Below are 23,412 nucleotides of genomic sequence, written 5' to 3'. Positions count from 1 at the left end.
TCCCTGCAAACTATAACCATTGTGCCATGAGGTCTAAGGGGGATGTGATACAGATAAAGCCTTGGTAGTAAGCAAACGTTAAAAGTATCACTTCAAAAGTGAAAATGTAGTTACAGATTAGATGGCAAACTAGAGGAGTGGCACAGTGCAACACATTGCGCTACACCTTATTTAAACTATAACACGTACTTAATCAGGGTCCCTTTGTACACCATAATAAATATATGGGACACAAAGAATTAAACGTTTTCTTTCACTAGTGTATATCCTGGGGTTCAGAAATTAACATGAGGAAAATTAAACAACTTGAGTACTCGAGTAACAGTTATTTGTGAATGACAAAAAATGGAGACTATGATAGAATTTTAGAATACGTGGTATTATTGACAAAAAGGCATGAAATTTAAAAAAGCTGTTTGTGCGTAATTCAGGCGTAAATCAGCAAATACTCCTATTTATGAATGCAAAGGGCTTTCCTAATTCAGAGAAGTTGGTTTTACGGTCCGATATGGATTTACTGCAACAATTTTAATGTGAGTAAATCAAAGACCAGGGGTGGGGAATGGGTGCTTCAGGACAGGAAAGCCTTGTGAGGTTATAGCAACCCACAAATGTACAGATATGTGGGCGTTAACAAACTCCTTTCTGTATGAGTCTAACCCTCTTAAAGGGCAGAAATGCACCTCTCCAAATGCAGAGGCAAACCTATTTCCAGGATGATAAGGGGAAAGGGACACACAAAAACTTGGTACTGGTGTAAGGGAAGAGAGAAAGGGAATACTCTTGTTTATGTGCAATAATGCTTACATGCATTACTATGAAAATGTAAATGCCCATGTGTGCTTTAAAGTGTACTGCTGCATTTTAATAATCAGTTGCTATTTTTTTTGTGCCTGCTTGAGGACTACTAAAGTGTCACAATTACTGCACACTGACAATCACTTAAAATGAGTTCTTGTTATGTTATTACATGTTGCACAAATCACATTTCAACTGAACGTTTCTAGTTAAGCATAGGATTTTGAAAAACTGTATAGTCAGCTCTTGTTGGAGATGTTTGTATTTTTTCTGTCAAGGCCTTCCTTCACACAAAAAGAGCCTTGCATCTGTTCATTAGTGCCTAGCTGTAGGTTTCAATTTATCACGCGTTCTCACTTCCTTTCAGTTGCAATGAGGAAACGTGCATTAATGTAGCATACAAATGTAAGTTTTTAGCATTACATGTTCCAACTGATTGAGGCCGAAGTTCTGGTCCACTGATTTGCCAATTGTTTACTTAATTTTAATGTTTGCTGGCTAACTTTGTATTTGACACTTGTTAGAATTCTATGTGAATTCCTGGGTGTTTGAAGGAAATAAAAAAAGAAAAAGAAATCGTTCTGCTGTCCCCATGGACCACTGAACACTATGTAGAATTACGTAGCAAAATGAGGAGAAATGCTTAAATTACTTACTGGTATTGGCATTACTCTGAATCCAATTACCTGGTTTGATGCCATAACTAGTGAGGCCTCCCCCTGACACCAATCCCCTGCCATCCTGAAAAATAAAAACTCCTCCCCTGCCAACTCCTCCAGTCAGTAAACTAGCTCCAACCAACCAACCCATTTGTCAGTTGTGCACACTGAGAGGGCAGGAGGGACTGTGGCTTCAAGCGACTCAGAGTAATGTCATTATTAGTCAGTAATTTAAGCATTACCCTATCGGCCCTCCCTTGCTTGAATCCATAACTACTCATGTACCAAGCATAGGAACCAGGACAACTGACAATGCATGCTGCACAAAGAAAAAGTGCTATTTGCAAATAGAAAGACAAGACTCTCCTATTCAATCAATCAATCCATCAATCCATCAATAAGTTCTTTATTTGGCCTAAATAGGCCAAAAAGGTGCAGAAAAAAACATCCGCAATTGATCTCGTATCAAAATTACACTCACAGACAAATCTAAATTAAGATACAGTTAATTTTTAAAGTGCAACCTTTGAAAAGATACAAATGCATTACTCAAAATACTCTCTCCTATTTCTTCACAGAACACAGAACCTTGTATTCAGACATCATTAATGCATTGTATCTCTGAAAGTATATGATGCTTAGAAAAAGGTGGAGGAATCAGACCATATAGCGGCTCAGGAAATCTCAGAAATAGAAGCCCCTTGCAGTTCTGCTACCATAGAAAACATGGTGCATGTGGATCTACCTTGAATCGATAATGGCGGAACCTCCCCTTGAACTGCATAGGTCTTGGCTCCTGCTCAAGTGGCCGTAGCTGCTTCTCTCCTTTCTTTCCTGGGCCAAAGATCACAAACAACGACTTCATTTTCCGAAAGGATTGAACCCTTTGCAAATAGATGAGGAGAGCCCTCTTCCCTTCCAACAAGTATAACCTATCCTTCGAAGCGGGAGAAGGGAAATACTCCTGTAAAATTGCCTCTTGGTGTTTATGAAAAGGGAAATTGACTTTTGGAACAAAAGAAGGGACCAGGACCAACACCAACCTCCCCTGAAAGACTTTGCAGAAAGGAAACTTACAAGACGATGCCCCAACTCCCCTAACCTCCTGGCTGATGTAATTGAACCTTATATTTTGTTTTAAGAGTTAGTGACTGCAAGTCAACTTCTTCCAAAGGCTCAATCGGAGCTTTGGCCAATACTTTTAAAACCAAAGTCAAATCCCAGGCAGGAACAGATCTAAATGGTCTAGAGCTGGTATTGGACAAGCCTTTTAAGAGTCTAGTCACTAAGCCCTCTTCATCTGCCAGATTTTTCCAGGACCCTCTAAATGCCTGGATCACTATCCCATTGAACTATCAGAGTAGCCACAGTCACACCCAACTGTGACCCATCCTGCAAAAACTCCACAGTCATGATTAAACTGACAGAAGTAGGATCTATGCCTTTTTTTTTCTCACACCACCATGAAAAACAACCCCAGTGCCAATTACAGGTTTTACAAGTTGACCATTTTCTGGAAGCCTGTAATGTAGTCGCCAAAGTCTATGAAGCTCCCTGTTTATTTAATCTCCTCCACTTAACCTCCAAGCTGTCAAGCAGAGCTTCCTTAAATACTCCATCCTCAGGTTTGGGCGGTCCAGAGAAGGCAGAGCCAGAGGAAGTGACCATTTCAAAGACACCTGCATCTACACCAACAGATGCAACCAATTGGCTCGCGGCCAGCGAGGAGCAATCCGAACCACATTTGCACATTCTTTCCTCACTTGCACCAGAAAAGGCTTGATGAGAGGAAATTGAGGAAAGGCGTACAAGAGGCCCCCTGAGCACTGACATGAAAGTGCAGCCATAGCCCAAACTTGAGTATCCCTCTCCCTTGCACAGAATTTTTGAACTTTGACATTGAGACTCGAGGCAAAAAGATCTACTACAGGAAATCTCATTGAGGAATCGAACGGGAAAACACTTCTGGATCTACAGAAAATTCCAGGGAAGATAGAATCTCCCTGCCTGGAAAATCTGCAGCCATATTTGAGGTTCTTTAAATGAGAATTGCCCTCAGAGACAGAAGAGACCCCTGGGCCTAACAGAACATCTTATGAGTTTTTCTGCTCAGGCTACTGGAACATGTCGCCCCTTGCCTGTTTACATTTACATTGTCTGTTCACACTAAGATAGCCCGTCTCTTAAGATGAGAGCTGAAGACGAGAGCGGCCCATCTCACAGCTTTGAGGTCCCTCCCATTTGAGTATCTTAGCACCGTGCAGCGGGACCAGAACCCCTGCACCTGCAGCACCTCTCCCTCAGACTGGCATCTGTGGTAACAATAACTGGATCTATTAGATCCAACTGCACCCCTTTTAACCGATGGTCTGAATCCAACCACCAGCCAGATCCTCTTTTTTCTTGCTGGATGAGGGAAATAGAACATGTCAGGTCATGCAAACCTAGATCGAGTAGAATCCAAGCGACCAGTTTGTGAAGATGGAGGCAAGCCCATGAAACCAGGAAAACTGTGGAAGTCTAGATCTCCCCGAACGCTGGTGCATAAAACCACCTTTGCATGCTTACACCCTGCCAGGGCCATGACATGCCTCTGAGACTTGGAAATCTGGCCAGGCCAGCAGAACTCTATCTTGAAGAGTGAGAAACGGTACCCCAATGAGGATGAGCTCCTGCACAGGCTTTTAGTTGGACTTCTCCCAGTTTCAGAGAAAACCATGAGACTGAAGAACCTCCAACACCCGTTTGTATGAGACAACAGCAAGCCCTTTGAAGAAGCCTGCATCAACCAGCCGTAAACTTTGATGAAAACCCTATGGGATCATTTGAGTCCAAGAGGAAGAACTCAGAAATGTTGTGATCTTTCTCCAAAGCAAACTGGAAATATTTTTGGTGTGACCTCTTTATGGGCACATAGAGATAGACATCCTTCAGATCTATAGATTTCAACCAATTTCCCCAGGTCTTATTAAAGGGATAATGGCCTGCAGAGACACCATACAATAGTGAAGAGTCTGAATCCAAGAATTAAAACTCAGAGCCCGTATGCACCTGATACTTTCCGTACCAAAAGAATTGAATATTCCCTTGAGCCTCTTTACCTTGAAGGCACTCTGACAATCATTCTTGTCTTGAGCAACAGTTTTACTCCTTATAACACATCCAGGCAACTGAAACCTGCCACTGGAAGGAGGTATGTTACTGTTACATCGCATTTATTACATCGTAATGCTGTTACAACGCAGCTATTACAACGCTGGTTCCCTTACATCGGATGCTATTACAACGCAGGATATTACATAGCAGATGCTATTACAACGCATACCATTACATCGTAAGTATTTGTAAGTATATAATTTTTTTTAATTTTATTTAATATTATTTAATTAATTTAATTATTTTTAATTATAAATAAATATATTTATTTATGTTTTTTAATATTATAAATTAAATATATTAATTTAAATATTTTTTATAATAAGTATGAGTATAGGAGTATATGTTTTGGGGTACTGAGGTATATGTTTTGGGGTGTTTGGTTATTTTTAGGTTTTAGGGCAGTGTTTGGGTTTTGGGGTACAGGGGTATTATTAGGTTTTAGGGCAGGGTTTGGGTTTAGGGGTACAGGGGTGTTTTTAGGTTTTAGGGCAGGGTTTGCGTTTTGGGGTACAGGGGTGTTTTTAAGTTTTAGGGCAGGGTTTGGGTTTTGGGGTACAGGGTTGTTTTTAGGTTTTAGGGCAGGGTTTCGGTTTTGGGGTACAGGGGTGTTTTTAGGTTTTAGGGCAGGGTTTGGGTTTTGGGGTACAGGGGTGTTTTTAGGTTTTAGGGCAGGGTTTGGGTTTTGGGGTACAGGGGTGTTTTTAGGTTTAAGGGCAGGGTTTGGGTTTTGGGGTACAGGGGTGTTTTTAGGTTTCAGGGCAGGGTTTGGGTTTTGGGGTACAGGGGTGTTTTTAGGTTTCAGGGCAGGGTTTGGGTTTTGGGGTACAGGGGTGTTTTTAGGTTTTAGGGCAGGGTTTGGGTTTTGGGGTACAGGGGTGTTTTTAGGTTTTAGGGCAGGGTTTGGGTTTTGGGGTACAGGGGTGTTTTTAGGTTTTAGGGTAGGGTTTGGCTTTTGGGGTACAGGGGTGTTTTTTGGTTTCAGGGCAGGGTTTGGGTTTTGGGGTACAGGGGTGTTTTTAGGTTTTAGGGCAGGGTTTGGGTTTTGGGGTACAGGGGTGTTTTTAGGTTTCAGGGCAGGGTTTGGGTTTTGGGGTACAGGGGTGTTTTTAGGTTTTAGGGCAGGGTTTGGGTTTTGGGGTACAGGGGTGTTTTTAGGTTTTAGGGCAGGGTTTGGGTTTTGGGGTACAGGGGTGTTTTTAGGTTTTAGGGCAGGGTTTGGGTTTTGGGGTACAGGGGTGTTTTTAGGTTTCAGGGCAGGGTTTGGGTTTTGGGGTACAGGGGTGTTTTTATGTTTTAGGGCAGGGTTTGGGTTTTGGGGTACAGGGGTGTTTTTAGGTTTCAGGGCAGGGTTTGGGTTTTGGGGTACAGGGGTGTTTTTAGGTTTCAGCGCAGGGTTTGGGTTTTGGGGTACAGGGGTATTTTTAGGTTTTAGGGCTGGGTTTGAGTTTTGGGGTACAGGGGTATTTTAGGGTTCAGGGGTAGGTTTGTGTTTAGGGCTGATTAAATTATATTTACCATTTATAAATTAATTAAAATATATTTATTAAATTAAATTAATTATATTATATTAATTACATTTTTTAATTAAATTAATTAAATTAAATAAATTATTTTAATTAATTAAATGTAATTACTATTTAAAAAAAATAAATCAAACTAATTTCATTATATTATTAAAATACAATTAATTATAATTTTTTTCAAATTAAATTAAATAAATTGATTTTAATTTATTACATTAAATTAATTACTATTTTAAAATGTATTTTTATTAAATTAATTAAATTAAATTAATTAAATTAACTTAATTACATTTTTTTTAAAAAGGTATACTTACCTATACTTACGATGTAATGCCATGCGTTGTAATAGCATCTGCTATGTAATGCCATGCGTTGTAATGGCATCCGATGTAATGGATCCTGCGTTGTAAAAATTCCGATGTAACGGAATGCGATGTAAAAAACCGTGTTGTACTGACACCAATCCCTGGAAGGAGAGTGATCACTTCTGTCCTTGGAAGACACTGCAAAAAGTATTTTGTATAATCCTTGTCGATTATGCCAAGGACCCACTTATCTGTAAGATCCTTTGCCAAAACTCTAAAAAGTGCTGCAGTCTTCCTATGACTGGAAGAATTCTGGAGGAACCATAACTGTCAGGACCTCTTCTTATTTGGACCCTTCTTATTGGAATCGTTCTTAGGAGTAAACCGCCTAGGTTGATACTTTTACCTAGAAGCGGTATAAGATTCAAAATCACGATGGGTAGAAGATCTAAGGGGCATATTATCAAGAGCGGTGTTAAAATTATCGGCGGTTTAGCAGCAGAAAACTGCCTCTAAAGCGGCGATAATGGGATTAATAATATGCCCTGGAGAATTCCAATAGAAGACCATGTTTACACCTTTCTTGATAACGCCCCTAACTTTCTGATCCTAAAATCTCCTATAATCTGACCTTCCCTTGTAAGGAAGTGTGTGTTTACAGTCCTTGAAAGCTTTTGTTATCATCGAATCCAAGTGTGATCAAGAAAATATATTGCCTTGAAATAGAATCTTCATTAACTATTCCTATCCACCACTTCAGTTTTCCACTCCCTCATCCAGTGGTTACGCCTGGCCGCCACTAAGCCTCCTGAAGACATCGCAATTGATTTAGCAACATCAGAAACGATATCGGCCAACAAAAGTGCTTGCTGTTCCATGTGACCCAGTAGCTTAGAAAACCTGAGACCATCCTGTATAGCCACTGCCAGCTGATCAAAGTGTTTGTTAACCAACTACGCAGTATACATTGCATACATACCAGCCTTGGTCGACAAATTTTCTGCTGCAAATGCTTTATTCCTGCCATCATCTATGTTTCTATTAGAAGGGTTAGCAGGGGAACAGTCATCAGGATTAATAGTAGTTTTACCAAAAAAAGTAGCCAAGATCCAATCCACCTTCACTTTGTCCAGGAGAACATTGTCACCCTCCAGCATGTATAATTTCTGCAGGAGTTATTGAACTGATACTTCATCCACATCTTCCACTCTGACATGACCATCTCTTTAATAGCATCATGAAACGGCATTGCCATGACACATGGTTTGACGTACTGCATAAAAAAAGCTTTATCCTTATTCTCCACTCAAAAAGGAGGACAACCCAGATTATGCCAAACGTGAGACAGGGTGCCCCACATTTCTTCTCTCCTGAGATATTTTCCTAAAGACGTGGAAGGCTTGTCAGAATTCGAGGATGAAGAATCCCTGCCTTCACCCCTGTGTAAAAGTCTGCTACTCTTCTTAGATTTTGAAAGGACTATGGCTTTCGATGCTGTTGCCTTAATCATATCCTGAATTACGGACTGAAACATGAAGGGGATCAAGGTTCCAGAAGAATTCCCACTACCAACAGGATTTTTAGCTGGAATAGGTCCTTCATCATTTGAGGATAAGGAATAAATGCCATGCTTCTTCTTTAAAGCTTGCCTCACAGACATTATGAAACCATCAGAAGCAGAACATCCAGCCTCTGAAATAACAAATCTGGGATTAACACCTAACCCAGTAGGCTCACCTCACGAGAAATCCACCAATTGGAGACAAATCTTCATCCTCCAATCAGAAATGTATACAGTAAGGCAGGAAAGTAAATTAAATTGTGTCCCAAACAGGAACTTCCAGCCTCCATTCAACCCTGGGAAAGCTCTGCTCTCCTCAGCATGAACTGGAAGTGGAGAGCCAGGAACAGCATTCTCCAAACCGATGGCCCAGCCGCCTTGGATTTGCCTAGCTCCATCAAGGCGTAGAGCATGGCTTGCAACAAGCCATATAAATTCCCCTCCAATCTTGGCAACAGGCTCCACCAATCACTAAAAGAGCTCCAAAACCATAAAACATATTGCTGCATCGGTCAGCGAGGTCCCGACATCACTGACAGTGTCAGGTAAGAGATAAACAAAGACAGGAAAATTGGCAAGGGGACAGGTTTTTATTTTTCAGTATGGTATGGGATTGGTGCTTGGGGAAGGCATCAGTAGTTAGGGCTTCAAGTGGGGGACCGACAATAGCGTAACACAATTTCTTTTTCCAGCAGTGCACATAGAAGCCTGTGACTCTTGCAGGTTCTTGGGGCTAAAAAGCATGCACATTTCAAAACCTTTTATATGTATGCCCAGGCGATGTGGTAAGCTTCCAGCTATAGTTTTAAGTCTCTTCTTTGTGAAGTTGGCCCAAAGCTTTGTGAACCTATCTTCTGTGGTAAGTACCGTGATATAGCTGACAGGCTCACTGAATTGCAAATTATTAGAAATGCATTCATGACCTCTTCCTCACAGCAATGTATTTGCATGCTTTCATTGCAGTCTGCTTTCATTGATGGCATCTGGGAATACTGAGGTCTGATCCTAAAGTCCAGTCTGGCAGTTGCCCAGAAATAATGGATAATCTGTGTTGCCCAGAGTGATGATTACACACAGTGCCAGGAAGAAACACTTGCAACCAGATAAATTCATAGGGACCACCACCTATACAGACTTAGCCCTACAAACTACTCAGGCTTTGTCTTGTTTACTGCACAGAAAATCTCAACCACATCTGGTCTTTGCTTTGGATTAGCATTTATGACTCTTTTTTATTTTTAGTGGAGCTCACAGTACTTTCAGACGTATGAATATCAACTCTATTAGTTATGCATGTCAGGAAGAGTGTTGGTTGAGATGTGGTGTTTTGATGCTCTGCATGGGGTTTGGAGGTGTCCTCCAATGAGGTGGCAAGTCACAACATATTATTGCAAGAGGGGCAGAGCGAATCAGTGTGTGTGTGACAGGATCACTGTTTGCAGATAAATACCTGCGGTTATCATAGGCAGAAACAGGATGAAGTTACCTATAAAACAGGAACCAGATCGGTATTGCTTTTCTGGAATACAGATAATTGCAGATTATTTTTAAGTATATCTGGAGGGTGTTTAAAAGTTTGCATGTTTGTACACTAAATGAGGTGCTGTCCAATTGAGGTCTTAAAAGGGGGCATGATCAGAAGCAGAACCAATATGGATTTGTAGTTCCTACTTCGATAGTTCAGTCGGAGTTTGGATTATGGGTCCTGTCAAGTGTGGGTGGTGGGTGATGTAGAAAACTTGAAGGAAATTCTTTTTGAGATTGTTAGCCAGTGCAGGACTATGAGTGCAGGAGTAATGTGATCTTGTCCGCTCAGAACTTGCTTAGCTACAGCATGCTAAATGTGTTGTAGTTTGCTGATTAGGTGTCACAAGAGCCCAGAATAAAGGCCATTGGTATGATATGATAGTTCTATAGCTCATCATAGTGAAACGAGGTGTCCCCTCTGGTGAAATGATTACCTGATCACTACAATCACCCCAAAACTCTTCCTGTGGGCCTAAGGGTTGGACATCTGTATCCCATCTGGCTATGGGAAGAATTAACTTCAAGTGCCAGGAGTGGTGGCATCCATCAAAATAGTCACTATTGTTTAAAAAGAGCTACTATTTAAGTGAATGTAATAATGGTGTCTATTACTGGGATGGAGAAGCCCACACCTGGCCTTATTCTCTAAGACACTGCCTACAGCAAGGGCATGTAAAGCATTGGAGTTGTTAACAGATTCATTTTTGCCGTGCACACGACTTAAAATGGCGTTTAAGGACTAAATTTTCCTAATCTCCAAAATGAACTTCTAATTTCATTAATGTAACTTCATATACATCTATCCCATCCTCATCGCCATTGTTAAAAGTGAAAATAATAAAGGTCCACACCAAGTAGGTTGAGGTGCTTCTTTATTCTGGTCACACACTCTCCTCATATGCCTGTGAGCACCAACATTCTAATTGAACTCTTCATTGAACATTCTATTACTGCCAGGAAGGAGGGGGGGGTAAGAGGTAAGAAATCAAGCGAAAGGAAGAGGGAATAACGTGGCAGGGAGTAATTACAAAACAGTTTACAATAGGTAGGTATATTTAGGACCCCATCAGGCTGACAATATCATTTCTTTTTCTTGCAGGAGATCATCACTGTAAGAGGCCGTAAAGTGGAGGGATTGGGATTGGATGCTGATATTCTATTTCTGGTTTTTTTTTGGTGTAGGATAAACAGAGTGGCATTCATTCATTCACAGGTTTCAGAAGTAGTGAAACTCCATCAAGCATTTAGACGAGCTCTCTCTCAACTGATATTACCCCTTACCTACGTGAGCCAAAATAATATTTTTTTCATCCCAAGAAGTATAATTGTATCTTAAACACATGAAAGTAACCATGCAGTGTACCATTACCTCAGGTAAGGGCAACAGGTAGCCACCTATGCCAATTGCAAGAGCAAAAGCTGAATGCAAAACAGAAATGTTTAGTTCTATAGTGCAAATAAAAGCTACATTCTATAGTGCAAAAAAAAAAGCTATGAGTGAATGCAGCGTTTAGCAGACAAGTGAAGATTCTCTTAGAGATGCTAAACAACGTAACATCGTCCTCCTCTGCTATTACTGATGACCTGCAAACACCAGATACAAACACAACACCTCTTATCTCCCCTTCAAACACACCTATCCAAACACAATCACCATCAAGGAAAAATAAATCACCATACCTACCAAAAACAATAATGAGTTGGGCTGAGTGGTATCTCTGTGGGGATACCGCTCCACATCCGAGTTGGCCAGGTGGGACTTGCACCCAACGTCTACACTTCAAATTCATCCTTCTGAATGCAGTATGAATTTCAATGCGTAAAGAGGGCCCGGAAAGGGGACAACATATACAGGAAAGGTCCTGGTATTACTGGGACCTGCATGTTAGTCCCCATTCTGAGCCCATTTGTAATTGCCCTATGGATGGGTGGGACTACCTGTTGGAAACAGTAATTCCAGCCCCAGTACTAGGCTGAACAGCTTGTGATTGGGGCCAACGTATGAGCAATGACCATGGAAACCATCAACAACAAATCAAAATCTAGCAATTGAAATGATCTACTACAATTCATCCAGACATTCTACTGTAATTTCATTCAGCCTCCCTAGTTTACTCCATCACTCAGACAGAACTATAAAACGCAACTTCTTGCTGGCCGAACTAGCAAAACTATATTAATTTCTTGAAGGCAAAATTCAACATCTGCACCTCGACAACCAGGTAACTCAGACACCTCAGAGCTGAAGCAGGCTTCTAGTCCATTCTGGCTCTCCACTTCCACTTTTCAGCATTGTCAGTAACAACAAATGCAGAATATATCTTCCTAAATCAAAGTCAACCTGTACTCCAATTATTAGACTCTTTGACTAATAACCCACGTCATTGATTACACTGCATGTGACTGATGGTTCCACTAAGTACAAAGAGCCTCATGTACAAAGACTTTTTGGAGTTGCAAAGCCTGCGATTCCCAAAGTCATAGGGTTTGTAACAGCATCATTGCTTTTTTTAAAGTACTATTGACAGTTTGCGATTCTGTAATATGTTACAAAATTGCAAATTGGATTGAAATAAGTATAACAAATCAGTGTTTTGAAGACTCATGTTTAGGGCGTCCATTCTAAATAGTGATTTGTTTTGTGTACGTATCAATGTTTTGTGGCCGAAATCTGGTTGTAAACCACTGAAAATGTACTCACTCCTGTTAACACTTAGGCAAAATAGAATGGGTACCTCAGGCAGGGTTCCCGCTTCGTGAGTGTAAAAAACAATTGGTTCTGGTATACACAGGGGTTCCTTTGATGGCATCAAATTGTAATGAGTCTCAATTTGCACCGTACCTTAATATTGGTGAAGTAGATCAGTTTTGAACCCACTTTGCTCTGCAATGTTGTAAACCGACCTATTAGCACAGAGGTTGTTTCGCAAAATTATTTTTCCTGTCAATGTGTAATACCACTTTTTGCAAATGTAAATTTCACATATCAGGCCCTGGACTCGAGAAAAAATCCAAACAGCAAACCCACCTAACAAAATTCAGAAAATGCCATACGTCTTCTGTATTTTCAAATCTCCGAATAGAATCTGAACCAGCAAGAGAAAAAAGCGAGAAACGGGACAAAGAAAAGAAAGCGAGAAATCGGAAAACAATGACAGAGGGAGAAAGCAGGAATAAATAAGAACATGGAAAAGTGAGGTAAAGTTACAGGAAGTGAAGGCTGGGGGAAGAAAGCCCTGAGCATTTCTTACTTTCCTGTGACTCGGATAGAGACATTCATTAAACCTTTACAGCGCACAGAGGTTACTTCGTTCATGGTGAGAAATACACCGCTTTTATTTTTTAACTATTACATTTCCATTCAATTGCTATGGCCAGAAACTTTGCATTTATAACTGTAACTTTGATTGCTGGAATTTCTTTTTTCAGAAACATTTTCTTTTCACATAAAGCTACATGCAACACACATATGTTAACGGTTTACACTGAGTATTGTGTAATATTGAAAACTAGGGCATGGGGCAATAACCAATGACCAGTAAATGCCAAAAACGTACCTTGCGTTTCCTTTTGACCTTTGGAAAACAATTTTCTGCTGGGAGGTCCGCGCCATTCTTTAGCTGTGGGAGGCCTTCTTCTGTTGGCTTTGTGCTCATCTCTAAAGTCTGGTAGGACAAAGGGTAGGGTATTCGCGACAGAAGACTCAAATCAATCTGAACCCACAGTGACCTTATCTCATCCGTGTCCTTTGAAAGAGGTAAGAGCTCATTTCTGCCAAAAGGAACTAGTGTGTAGAAGGGTTCATCCGGCTCCTTGGCTGTATCACTTGTAGTCCTGGTGTTGGTTGACCCAACAGCATTGTTACAATTATTAAATTGGTTAATACTGCTCTTGCCGCATTCTTTCAGTCGCTGGTCAGTGCCAGCGGGAATGGCAGGAGGTTTTGGCAACTGAGAATTCTCTAGTTCAGAGTCTACACCTAGGTCTGACGATGGTGACAAAGATGAAGATTCTGTCTCAATAAACTCCTTCGATTTTGGAGCTAGTTTGCTTATCCTCCGCGTCCTCCTCTTTTCGCAGGCAACACTGGCAGGCCGCAGTTCTTGCCTGCACAGAGTTCTGTTGCTACAAGTCAGTCGGCTTTTAGACAGCTCGCACAGGGTGTCTGCCAAAATACCTTGGCTCAAGGCCTGGTCCCGGAGGCAAATCCCTTCACCACCAGCCAAGGTCCTCTCTGTCCTTCGTAGTAGCTTTTTACACAAAGTCGCTTTCAAAAGTGAATTTTCATCTACAGCTACAACTGCTGCCACCTGAGGTTTCTGCTTCCCTGTTTTTTTTCCAGGGGTTTTATTAGCAGTCCTTGGTCGCTGCTCCTCTTTGACCGGTATCTGGGCGTCACTGGGAGGAGAGCAGCAAAGTGATGGGACTTCCTCACAGTCCTGCTTTTTGTCCTTTAGCTGGCTGTAGTACTGCCTGCTTTCCACCCCGTTAATGTCATTTTGATTCAGAACAGAGCTCTTTTGAGGCTTAACTTTGTTTAGCCACTTGTCCAACTGCCACTTGTTTGATGCTGGCTGCTCAGGCTATAAAACAAAATAGCAAGTTTCGGTATTTGAGATGGATACAATGTACTCGTGTTCTAAATAAGCATACAACAAAAACATATAACAAAACAGGCAAATCAAGGGCCTTTAATATACCAGCCTGGTTTACTTTACTCACGTCAGTGTTAACACACATCTTCTAAATATGTTTTTACGTTAGTGTTCTCACAAGTAAACAAACTGGCATATGGACATTAAGATATTAGAAATGTGGGCTAGTTCGCAACAAAATTAGTATTTTTTGTTACAATTGTAGGTTCATGCCTAAGAATCTTGGAAAGTCACACATTTTTTGAGACTACAATAATCCCATAGACTGCATGAATTTCCATGAGCACACCCAAATTCAAACAATGGGCCTCAGTTGTACAACCTTCTGGTTTAGAGTTTGTATTTTACACCTTAACTCTTTTCCAATTTTTTCCACTTGGAAAACATATCTCCACATTGAGAAAATCAATTTTTGCAAAACTGATGACAAATATATGACTATTTAGGGATTTTCCTCACTAGATTTTCACACCTACTACAGCCTTTTTTGTCACTAAAGTTTAGAGTGCACATTGGGGGGCATAGTTAGTAGAAACTGGAGGAGCGCAGTGTTACGCCAAAATTGTTAAGGCCGCGCACCAGCAGTTTCAGAACTCAGGGATGTGCCATATGTACATAAATATGGCACACCCAGCACAGGCACCCCTGTGCCATTTTGCTATGATGCCTGTGCTGTAGGGGCAGATGTTTATGTGCAGGAAGGGACACCTTCCTGCAGCTAAGCAATCTTAACAGGCGATTTGCTATATCTGTGTGTGCTGCAGAATGCAGCACACGTGGAAAGAGCAATATACGATGAGAAATAAAAAAATAAATCCTCGTATCGCCTGTTTAGGACGAGGTATTTCCTGGTCTTAATTTTGGCGGGGTTGAATCCATCATTTTTCTTTAGCTCACTTCGCCACCCCAGTTCAGACACAGCCATATGCAAATCAATCTTGACCCTGTGCCTCATGGAAACAGTCCAGCCCGAACTGCCAAGCCATGCCTTCCCTGGACCGGAAATCAGCCAGGTTAGCTTGAATCCAGTGGCAAAGTGAGCAAGGGACCCACGTATGGGCATTATCTGCCAACTTAGGGCAAACAAAGCAAACACAAGCAGATGATGGACGGAGCGCTGAATCTCTTCAGACACTCACCCCCAGTCACAGATCTGGGTTGAATCCATCATCGCTCTTTAGCTCACTTTGCCACCCCAGTTCAGACACAGCCATATGCAAATCAGTCTTGGTCAATGGTAGGATGTGACAGTGTTTTGACAGAAGTGGTATGCATTCCTATTGTGTAGTGCGGGTAGTTGTGTGTGATCTAAGGGTTTTACATAGAGATGTAAGATCAATAGACAGGAGAAGAATTTCTCCCTTTCGGAAAAAGACCCTCACCCACCCAGCCAGCTAGGTGTCTTGCTTCATCATCGGGTCTGCTCCTTATCGGGTCGGTGCTGCAATACCCAATCTTTATTCCCTGTGCTGTTGGGTGTAGTGTGTGTGAGGGCCCTACAACTGTGTAGGTGAAGATGTGTAGGGACGTGAGATTAAAACAGGGATTGGTGGTCCACTCACAACAGTTTTAATAAATTGTGGCCACTACCCTGACTAAAACCAAAAAAGACGTGTACTCTCACTCTAAGGTTGTGAGGTTATACGCTTGTGATATGGGTCAACATGTTTCTTGCCTATTATCAATTAGATGGCAATTCTTCAGGACCAAACTTAGATCTACTTACACTTTTTGATGGTTGTCAGAAACTAAGTGAAGTGAAATATGACCACCCGTGCAGCACCCTAAAAAGTGGTACCTGTAGATCTACAACAAAACATGCAACAAAACAAAGTACGACAACATTACTATATCATGTCAAAGTACTCAAGTTATTTACAATGTAGTTGTTGCACCAGTCAACATCCAAGGTGCCTCACATGCATGCTAAACACAGGTTAAAAGGCAGCCAAGAAAGAGAGCACTGGTGTGCTGGTGGCATAATCGTGGAACTCACCCTGTTTGGGTCAAGAACGCGCTGCATTGTGTACCGAAAGGTGTAGACACTAAGGTGTAGTGTCCTGATAAACAAAAGAAAGGAGAGTTTGAAAAATAGAACATAGGCATGGTAACCTATGGGCAGCATCAAGACCAGAGTCAAAAAGTACAACAATGGAATTCCCCTGCTGTGTCTCATCATGGTGGGGTATTGGCGTCTCAAAGAGATGCTCCAAGTTTATCTTTTGTCATGACAAAATGTCGGCAGCGCAAAACACCCCCCATCAGCGCCAGCTGGTGACACCTCCCACACCAACCAAAGTTAGTGTTAGACCTCTCCCCGGTGTATGCCGCGTGGGGCAACTCGGCGCAACCCCCTATTTGACCACGCAGTGTTCAAAACAACCAGTCGCGCTGAGCATTGCTCCAAAGTTATATTGCTGAAGTTTAAAAAGCAGAAACTAATCCTAACATCCATCGATAGGGGGTCAGATGTGCTGGGAAATGTATCTGATAAGTTAAAACCACATGAAACCCGGCTGCATATTACAGGAGCGGCATGGGAGCCTTTCAAACAGCCTCTACAGCCGCAAGAAACGAGGATAGCGTCTGCACCCGCACTACTTACAGTTTCGTAGACGAAGAACCGCCAGTTGTCCTACCCCTCACTCTACCGTTCCGGGGGGTGCTGAGTATGTTGTGGCTCGGTCAGTTATGCCCGTCCGACTGAGTGAAGGGTACTTCCGGTGTTTCCTGGAGAAACCTGTCTGTGGGGCTAGAACGCCAACCCCTTCCCGTGGGTACCATTTTGGAATGACCCTATGTGACGGCGCTGTCACTAGACAGATCAGCAATACCCGGGTGTGCCATATTCAAAGTCATGTTAATTCAATGCTACAACCCAAAGGGTAGCAGGTGTTTCTTGGAGAATCAATCAATGTTAAAGAAATGCCAGAAGTCGAGTTCCCATGGTAACAAAGGCACTTAACTTAGTGCAGAGGCTGCATAAATTCTGGAGTAGTGATTAGGTGTCAGTACTGGACATCTATAACAGGTCTCATTAAAAATATCTCATATCAGGTCAAGTGATTTTGTATGGAACCTCCTATGTGTAGGGGGTTCTCATATGGTGTCAAATGTGGTGTGCAGCTGAGAGTTAGAAAAGAGCTAACAGATAGATGTATGCTAAATCAGCCCACTGAGCAGGTAAAATCAGGAGGCTTCAGGGGATATCTTCGCTTAACCCTCCCTTATCAGTAGCTAATCGTAGAACCCAACGTTGTTCTAAAGGGAACAACAAATTCTTTGGCATCCCCGGGTGTGTTTCAAGTACGCCCCATTTAAATGTGTCAGGGGCGTGTTTAGCCTGTTGGAAATGTGTAGTCATTTTTGTGTTGGTTTTCTGGCATCTGAAGTTACTTCTGTGTTCCGTTATCTGGACTTTAACCTGCCTTGTAGTCATTCCTATGTACAGGACTCCACAAGGGCAGCTCAGTATGTGAATGGAGTTGGATGAGTTGCAATTGGTATGTGTGCTCATTTTCCAGCGAACTCTGTCAGGGAACGTCAGTTCTTTAATGATCCTGGTCTAGGGACACACCGAACATGATCCACAAGGGTAAAAGCAAATAGGAGGTATATTTAGGGTCAGACTCTCATTCGAGCAACAAGAAAACTAAATATGATTTATAAATACAATGAATTAATGAGATAAAGAATTGCAAGTGACAAAACGTTTGATGGTTAATTGATCTTATTAGATGTCAACTTGTCCCTTATGTATTGTAACACAAGTACTCCACATGGAATGATACCTCAGAAAGCAAACAGCACGACAGTGAGAGAAAAATATTTTTCTGGGCTAAAGTAAAAGTGATTGACAATGCCTCAACAAAATGGCTGAAAGAGGCTGATCCAAATAAGCCAGGGATTGAAGTGGATGACCCATGACCAAGGAAATCTGTATTTCTGGACCCTATTCCTTGTCTAATTCCTACTTTTGGACAAAACTTTTATCTGAGTTTTCAGCTGCATACGTCAGTTGAAAATTCTGGGTGAAAGTAAATATTCCATAATTCTGATGGGGCTGGTAACTGCTTTTATTTGTCCCATAGGAATAAGTACCCAACTGTAATTATGGCCTAGATGTTTTTCTTTTTATTATCTTCTTTTTGTTTTTATTACAACTCACTAATGTTAATTCTATAAAATAGTTAAAAATGTCCAGTCTCATCTTGCAGGATTACTCTCTTTCCATGATCAATCATGGTAGTACTAAAGCCTTAATCTATCCCGCCTGAAACAACTTCTTCAATTGCAAACCTCTAGATCCTTTCACTAAGGATCTCTAGTGACCAAACACTGATAACCACTTTCATTTCCTCTTTCTAAGCCTGTGCAGTGAATAATGTCCAATTAACTCTAAGCCCAAAATGCAGGTGATGATAGAGGTTTAGCACATGGGCTTTGGAATTGCCTACATATGCGAATATATTGTTAAGTGATTTATGAATTTTGTTGACTAACAAGGGTCAATAACAACCTTACACCAAGGATGACAAGTCTCCACAATATGAGGGACTCAACATTTTAAACTGAGCAATATTATATAGTACATCGGGTTTTATTGTCAGACAAAACAAAACTGATGCAGCACTAAAGCCTCCTACAACACATCAGCCACTGGCTAATTTGCACAAATGTACATGACATAAAATTACAAAACCAAAGTACAAATGTTAGTATGATTACTGTGAAGAAATGGAACTTGGCTGTAGAGCTTAATGGTATCACAAGTATGAGAACAGTGAGTGAGTCTTCCGTCTGTCAATATGAAGTGAATGTAGCATGAAAGAGAACTGAGTGGAGTTAAATGGATATTCATAGAACATAGGCAGTCATTTAGACACTGGTGAGTGACCCACTGGCCCACAAGGTAGGACATGGCCTACATTCCCCTGGCAGAGGCACGCCTGCAAAATTTAGGGATCCCTGCGAGGGGATCTCTGTGCTTTCAGTGACACAGCACAGTTGCTTTACTAAAGGCACTGAGCTTTGCCAAGAGGCTGCCATATTTGTTGGACCCACTGAGAGAAGTTTTTTTTCTTTCAATGCACAAACTGCCAAAGCAGGAATAGTCCTACTGCACACTGGGGTAATTGATAGATTTCTCCACCTGGGTCTGCCTCGCATGGCAGTCTAAGGCAGGAAGATTTGGTGACAGTTACCCCACCTTAAACAGGATGGGGATACTGCCACTATGACCTGATGTCCATGTGGTGGACACAACATCAGGTCAGAGTAGATTTATAGCGGTGCTCCTCCTCTCCCAAACCCTAAAGGACCCCCCCTGCAGTGCAAATTGAGTAGATAACTCACTTTACAGATATGAGGATTGCTGTTTGTTTTTAGTTATCTGAATACTGTACTCATGCCACTTCTGTACATATTGCACACCTCTTTGAGATCGCTACTTATGTATACATATGCGCTTCTATGCACCTTGATGTAGACTGCATAAAAAGTTGTGATCCACTGCTTGTGTTTCTGTTTGCTATACTCCTCACTTTGTTATAGGTTGCTTACTAATTTGTGATCTCCAGTACATTTACTTGACTGCTCTACTCTACATCTGTGTTGAGCGTATATACAATTGTGATTAGCTACTTCGTCTGGTGCGCTACTCTGTTTCTGGCTCTGAACTTGGGTGCTTCCAGGGTACTGTTTACACTTCACCTCAGTGCTGGAAAGTCAAAGGAATGGTTCAGTATTACTTAATAGATTCTAGATTCCAGATGTTGTTTCCATGCAATCAGATCCTACAATTAGCTCTCAGAACACCTTGCAAAAAGCTTCCAATAAATATGGCGAGGCAACCTACATTAATCACTCTTCCTGGTTATGTTACCATGAAAACAAAAAATGTAGCGCTAGAGATAGATTGAAGAAGTCCTACTTTCATATATTTCTGGAGTCAAGGAGGTAACAACCAATCTATTTTAAATGAGGGCCTTCTAAACTAGTGCCAGTGTTCACATGTAATGTTCAGAAATTGTTCTTGATCTTAGTTTTCACACTGACTCTTTTGGATAAAGGTAGATGTACATTCCAAAAACATAATTAAATCTGGGGGGCCATTACCATATTAATCATCTGTACACTTCTTCAAAAAGAGATCTGTAAGGTTGACCATCTCGCAAAGTCCTGTTCCATTTTAGTCAGCAAGGGCTGAATATTATCAGGAAGCAGATCGATGAGTTTGAAGGAAGTCGCTGACACGTTCAAGCCTCTGGGTCGAAGGATTAATTAACCTCTGTGCTGGAAGCTGATGGTGCACCGGAAGCGGAACCTGTAGATTGTGCAAGCGAGGCGAGCAAGTGATGTGAGGGGTGAGTGGCCACCTCGGCGGTGCGGTGGCGTGGAGCAGAGCCTGCGAAGGTTGCAGAAGTTGCAGAATGTGGTGCTCAGCTTGGGCAGCGGTTTGGCAGCGTTAGAGACAGGTGTGAGACAGGATGAATCTTAATCTCGGGTCTGTGCTCATGCTGCACTCATCCCGCTGAGGGTCGCTAAAGCGCACACACACCCCGGATCTGCCGGTAGCACTAAACAGCACAGCCTCAGTTTGTGGAGAGCAGCAATAGTGGGTTGGCACCTGATTGCTCTTGAGCTGTTGCTTGTTAGTCTGCGGGCTGCCTCTTCCTTGACCCAGTTTGGGGGCTCTGCTCTGCCTTGCCCACCTTGTTGCCTGGTTTGCTGGTTTGCTCGCTCTCCCTCACCACCATGCCTATGCCCACGCTGACCCACTGCCTTGTTCGCCCCCTGCTGATACCCAACGCCTTACATCTGCTCCCTGAACTCTTACCAGGCACTTGGCTCCTGGCACTCCCTGGTACCCTACAACTCTAGCTGAGGTCGCAACAACAGGGCAAGGCTAGGAAGAAGAAGAGGAGGGATAGCGGGTGGTGCTCAAGCTGTGGCGGTAGTAGCTACCAGTTGCTGAGCATGAGCCCAGCTCCCAGCTGATGCGGCCCAGCAAGGTCTGGGTGCGGCTTGCCGGGGCCTGGCATGTTCCCGCTTGGGCGCCCTCACTCCGACCCAGTGCATGACAACCCGGAACTACTGTGGAGCCCCCACTCATCTCAGCTCTATATAGGGAGTGCTCCATTACCATCGACCCCGCCACCGCTACCTTAAGAAAGGGCATAGCAATCCAAAGCTTTGGAGAGCTCTGAGGGGACACACCTGATTGCCCGCGAAAAGACCCTCCCACCCTTCTGCCTTACACCCCGATCTCACTGTCTAGTCCCAATTCTATGAAACTCATACCAACAAATAGTCGCTAAAAAGGCAAGTCATCTAAGAAGAAATACATAAACACAACAAAAGTGACCTGGCATCACTCACTCAAAAAACACAGAAACGATAAAACCAGAGCTGCACCAGAAGTAGAACACAACTGAACAGGGGGGCGGAGCTTGCCGGCGTCCATGAAAGACGTGTGAGCGCTGAGCTCCTCGCCTGAGCCCCTTTAATATTCGACAAAACTATCCTTCTGGCACCTGGCTGGCCCTGGAATTTGTGGGTATTGCTCCAACTGCCCCCGGTGCTGGTGGGAGCACCTTCCCCGGTCGAAATCGGTTGTGGTTTCGCTCCGCTGGCTGGCGGAGGTCGGAGTGGCGGACCAGGCCGCAATCCACGGACTATCCTGAGGGGCTGCCCCGCCTGCGTCACGCTACATGCGGCGTGCGGTGCTGGTGTGGACTCGGTCTGCCGGATCGGCGACTATCCTGTGGTTTCGGCTGAGTGACTTTCGCCAGTGCTTTGGAGAGTGGACGTGGTCACACTGCTAACGGAGGTGCGAAAACTGTGGCCCAACAGCTGTGGCTTGGAAGCGCGCCGGCGAGGCCTGGGACCTCTGCGGCGGGAAGCTATATCCTCCCGAAGACATTTGGTGGAGGACGTCTCCGGCTGGGACGCCTCGGGGGCAGACGGGGCTCAGTGGCCGGGAAGTGTGCTGGAGTGTGTTGGTACTATTCCCTTGGCGTCAGTGTGATCCGCACGGCTGTGCGCGCCTGGTGGCGGGCTTCGTTAACCACTGGGCCCGCCCGGAACTAGCTGCCTGCAGCCGCCATTTTGGCTTCATTCTCTACTACGCAACAACCTGCCCGACGGAGTTCGCTTCCCAGGCGCCCCCATTACGCCACGCCGGCACTGACTGGGCTGCCTTGCCTTCGACCCAGAAGCGACACTATGGGGAAAGGAGATAGGAACCAGCCGAAACTATCGTTCGACCAGCGGAAACCGAAGGGTGCTGAAGGGGCGCCTCCGGAGACCTCAACGCAGCCTGCAACTCCTGATAGCTCACTGTGTGCGGACATTCGCGAAATGCTCTGCACCATGGAGAAGGGCTTACAAGATAGTATGGCGGCGATCGGCACGAAAATAGACGCTCTCTCCTTCAGGATGGACCGCATTTCTGAGAGGGTGGACAAACACGCTGAGCGGCTGGATATGGCGGAGCGACGGCTGACGGAGGCGGAGGAGGCCCAGACGGAATGGGATAAAGATCGAAAGCAGTTTAGCCGCCTGCTCCAAGTCATACAAGACAAGACGGAGGACCTAGAAGCACGTTCGCGGCGCTCCAACGTCCGCATCACGGGAGTGGCGGAGTCCACCAATACTGGCAAGATGGAGCTGTTTGTCAAGAAGTTACTCCGCACGCTGCTAGGGGAGGACGTCTTCTCCCCTATGTTTATCGTCGAAAGGGCCCATCGCTCTCTGGGACCGAAGCCGCAACCTGGCCTTCCACCGCGGCCGATCATCGCAAAACTCTTAAACTACAGGGACCGCGACTTGGCACTTCGGCTGGCAAGGGAGAAAGGGGAGCTACAATTTGAGGGCATGAACATCTCCCTTTACCCTGACTTCACGGCGAGAGTGCAGGAGGAAAGAAAGCGCTTTGCCCCATACAAAAAACAGATGAGAGACTTGGGGTTGGACTACGCCATGTTGTACCCGGCAAGACTCAGGATCAATAAGCAGGGGCACTCGCATTTTTTCACGGACCCGGCAGACCTGAAAAATTCTCTCAAGGAATGGGCCAAGGAACAACGCAACAGTCCGAGGGGTCAACGTGAAGATGAGGAGGAAGCTGCCTCTATGGACGGCCAGGGGTGATCCGCCCTACGTCCCTATACTCGGCTTGCCCAGGTCTCCTGTGCATGTCGCGCTACAACGGCAGGTCCTATG

At 43.5% G+C, this 23,412-nt stretch overlaps 1 protein-coding gene across 1 annotated transcript in view; it reads right to left on the bottom strand.

The window, feature by feature from the left end:
- Positions 1 to 23,412, bottom strand: part of AFF3 (ALF transcription elongation factor 3) — a 2,122,574-nt gene that overhangs the window by 249,037 nt on the left and 1,850,125 nt on the right. The window contains exon 11 of the mRNA XM_086936175.1: positions 13,090 to 14,115. Coding sequence (XP_086792301.1) covers positions 13,090 to 14,115 — 1,026 coding nt within the window. The remainder of the gene's footprint in view (positions 1 to 13,089; positions 14,116 to 23,412) is intronic.

The sequence above is a fragment of the Lissotriton vulgaris genome, chromosome 8, assembly GCF_964263255.1.
Source record: "Lissotriton vulgaris chromosome 8, aLisVul1.2, whole genome shotgun sequence".
Lineage (NCBI taxonomy): Eukaryota > Metazoa > Chordata > Amphibia > Caudata > Salamandridae > Lissotriton > Lissotriton vulgaris.
This window is presented reverse-complemented; position numbering and strand designations above follow the sequence as displayed.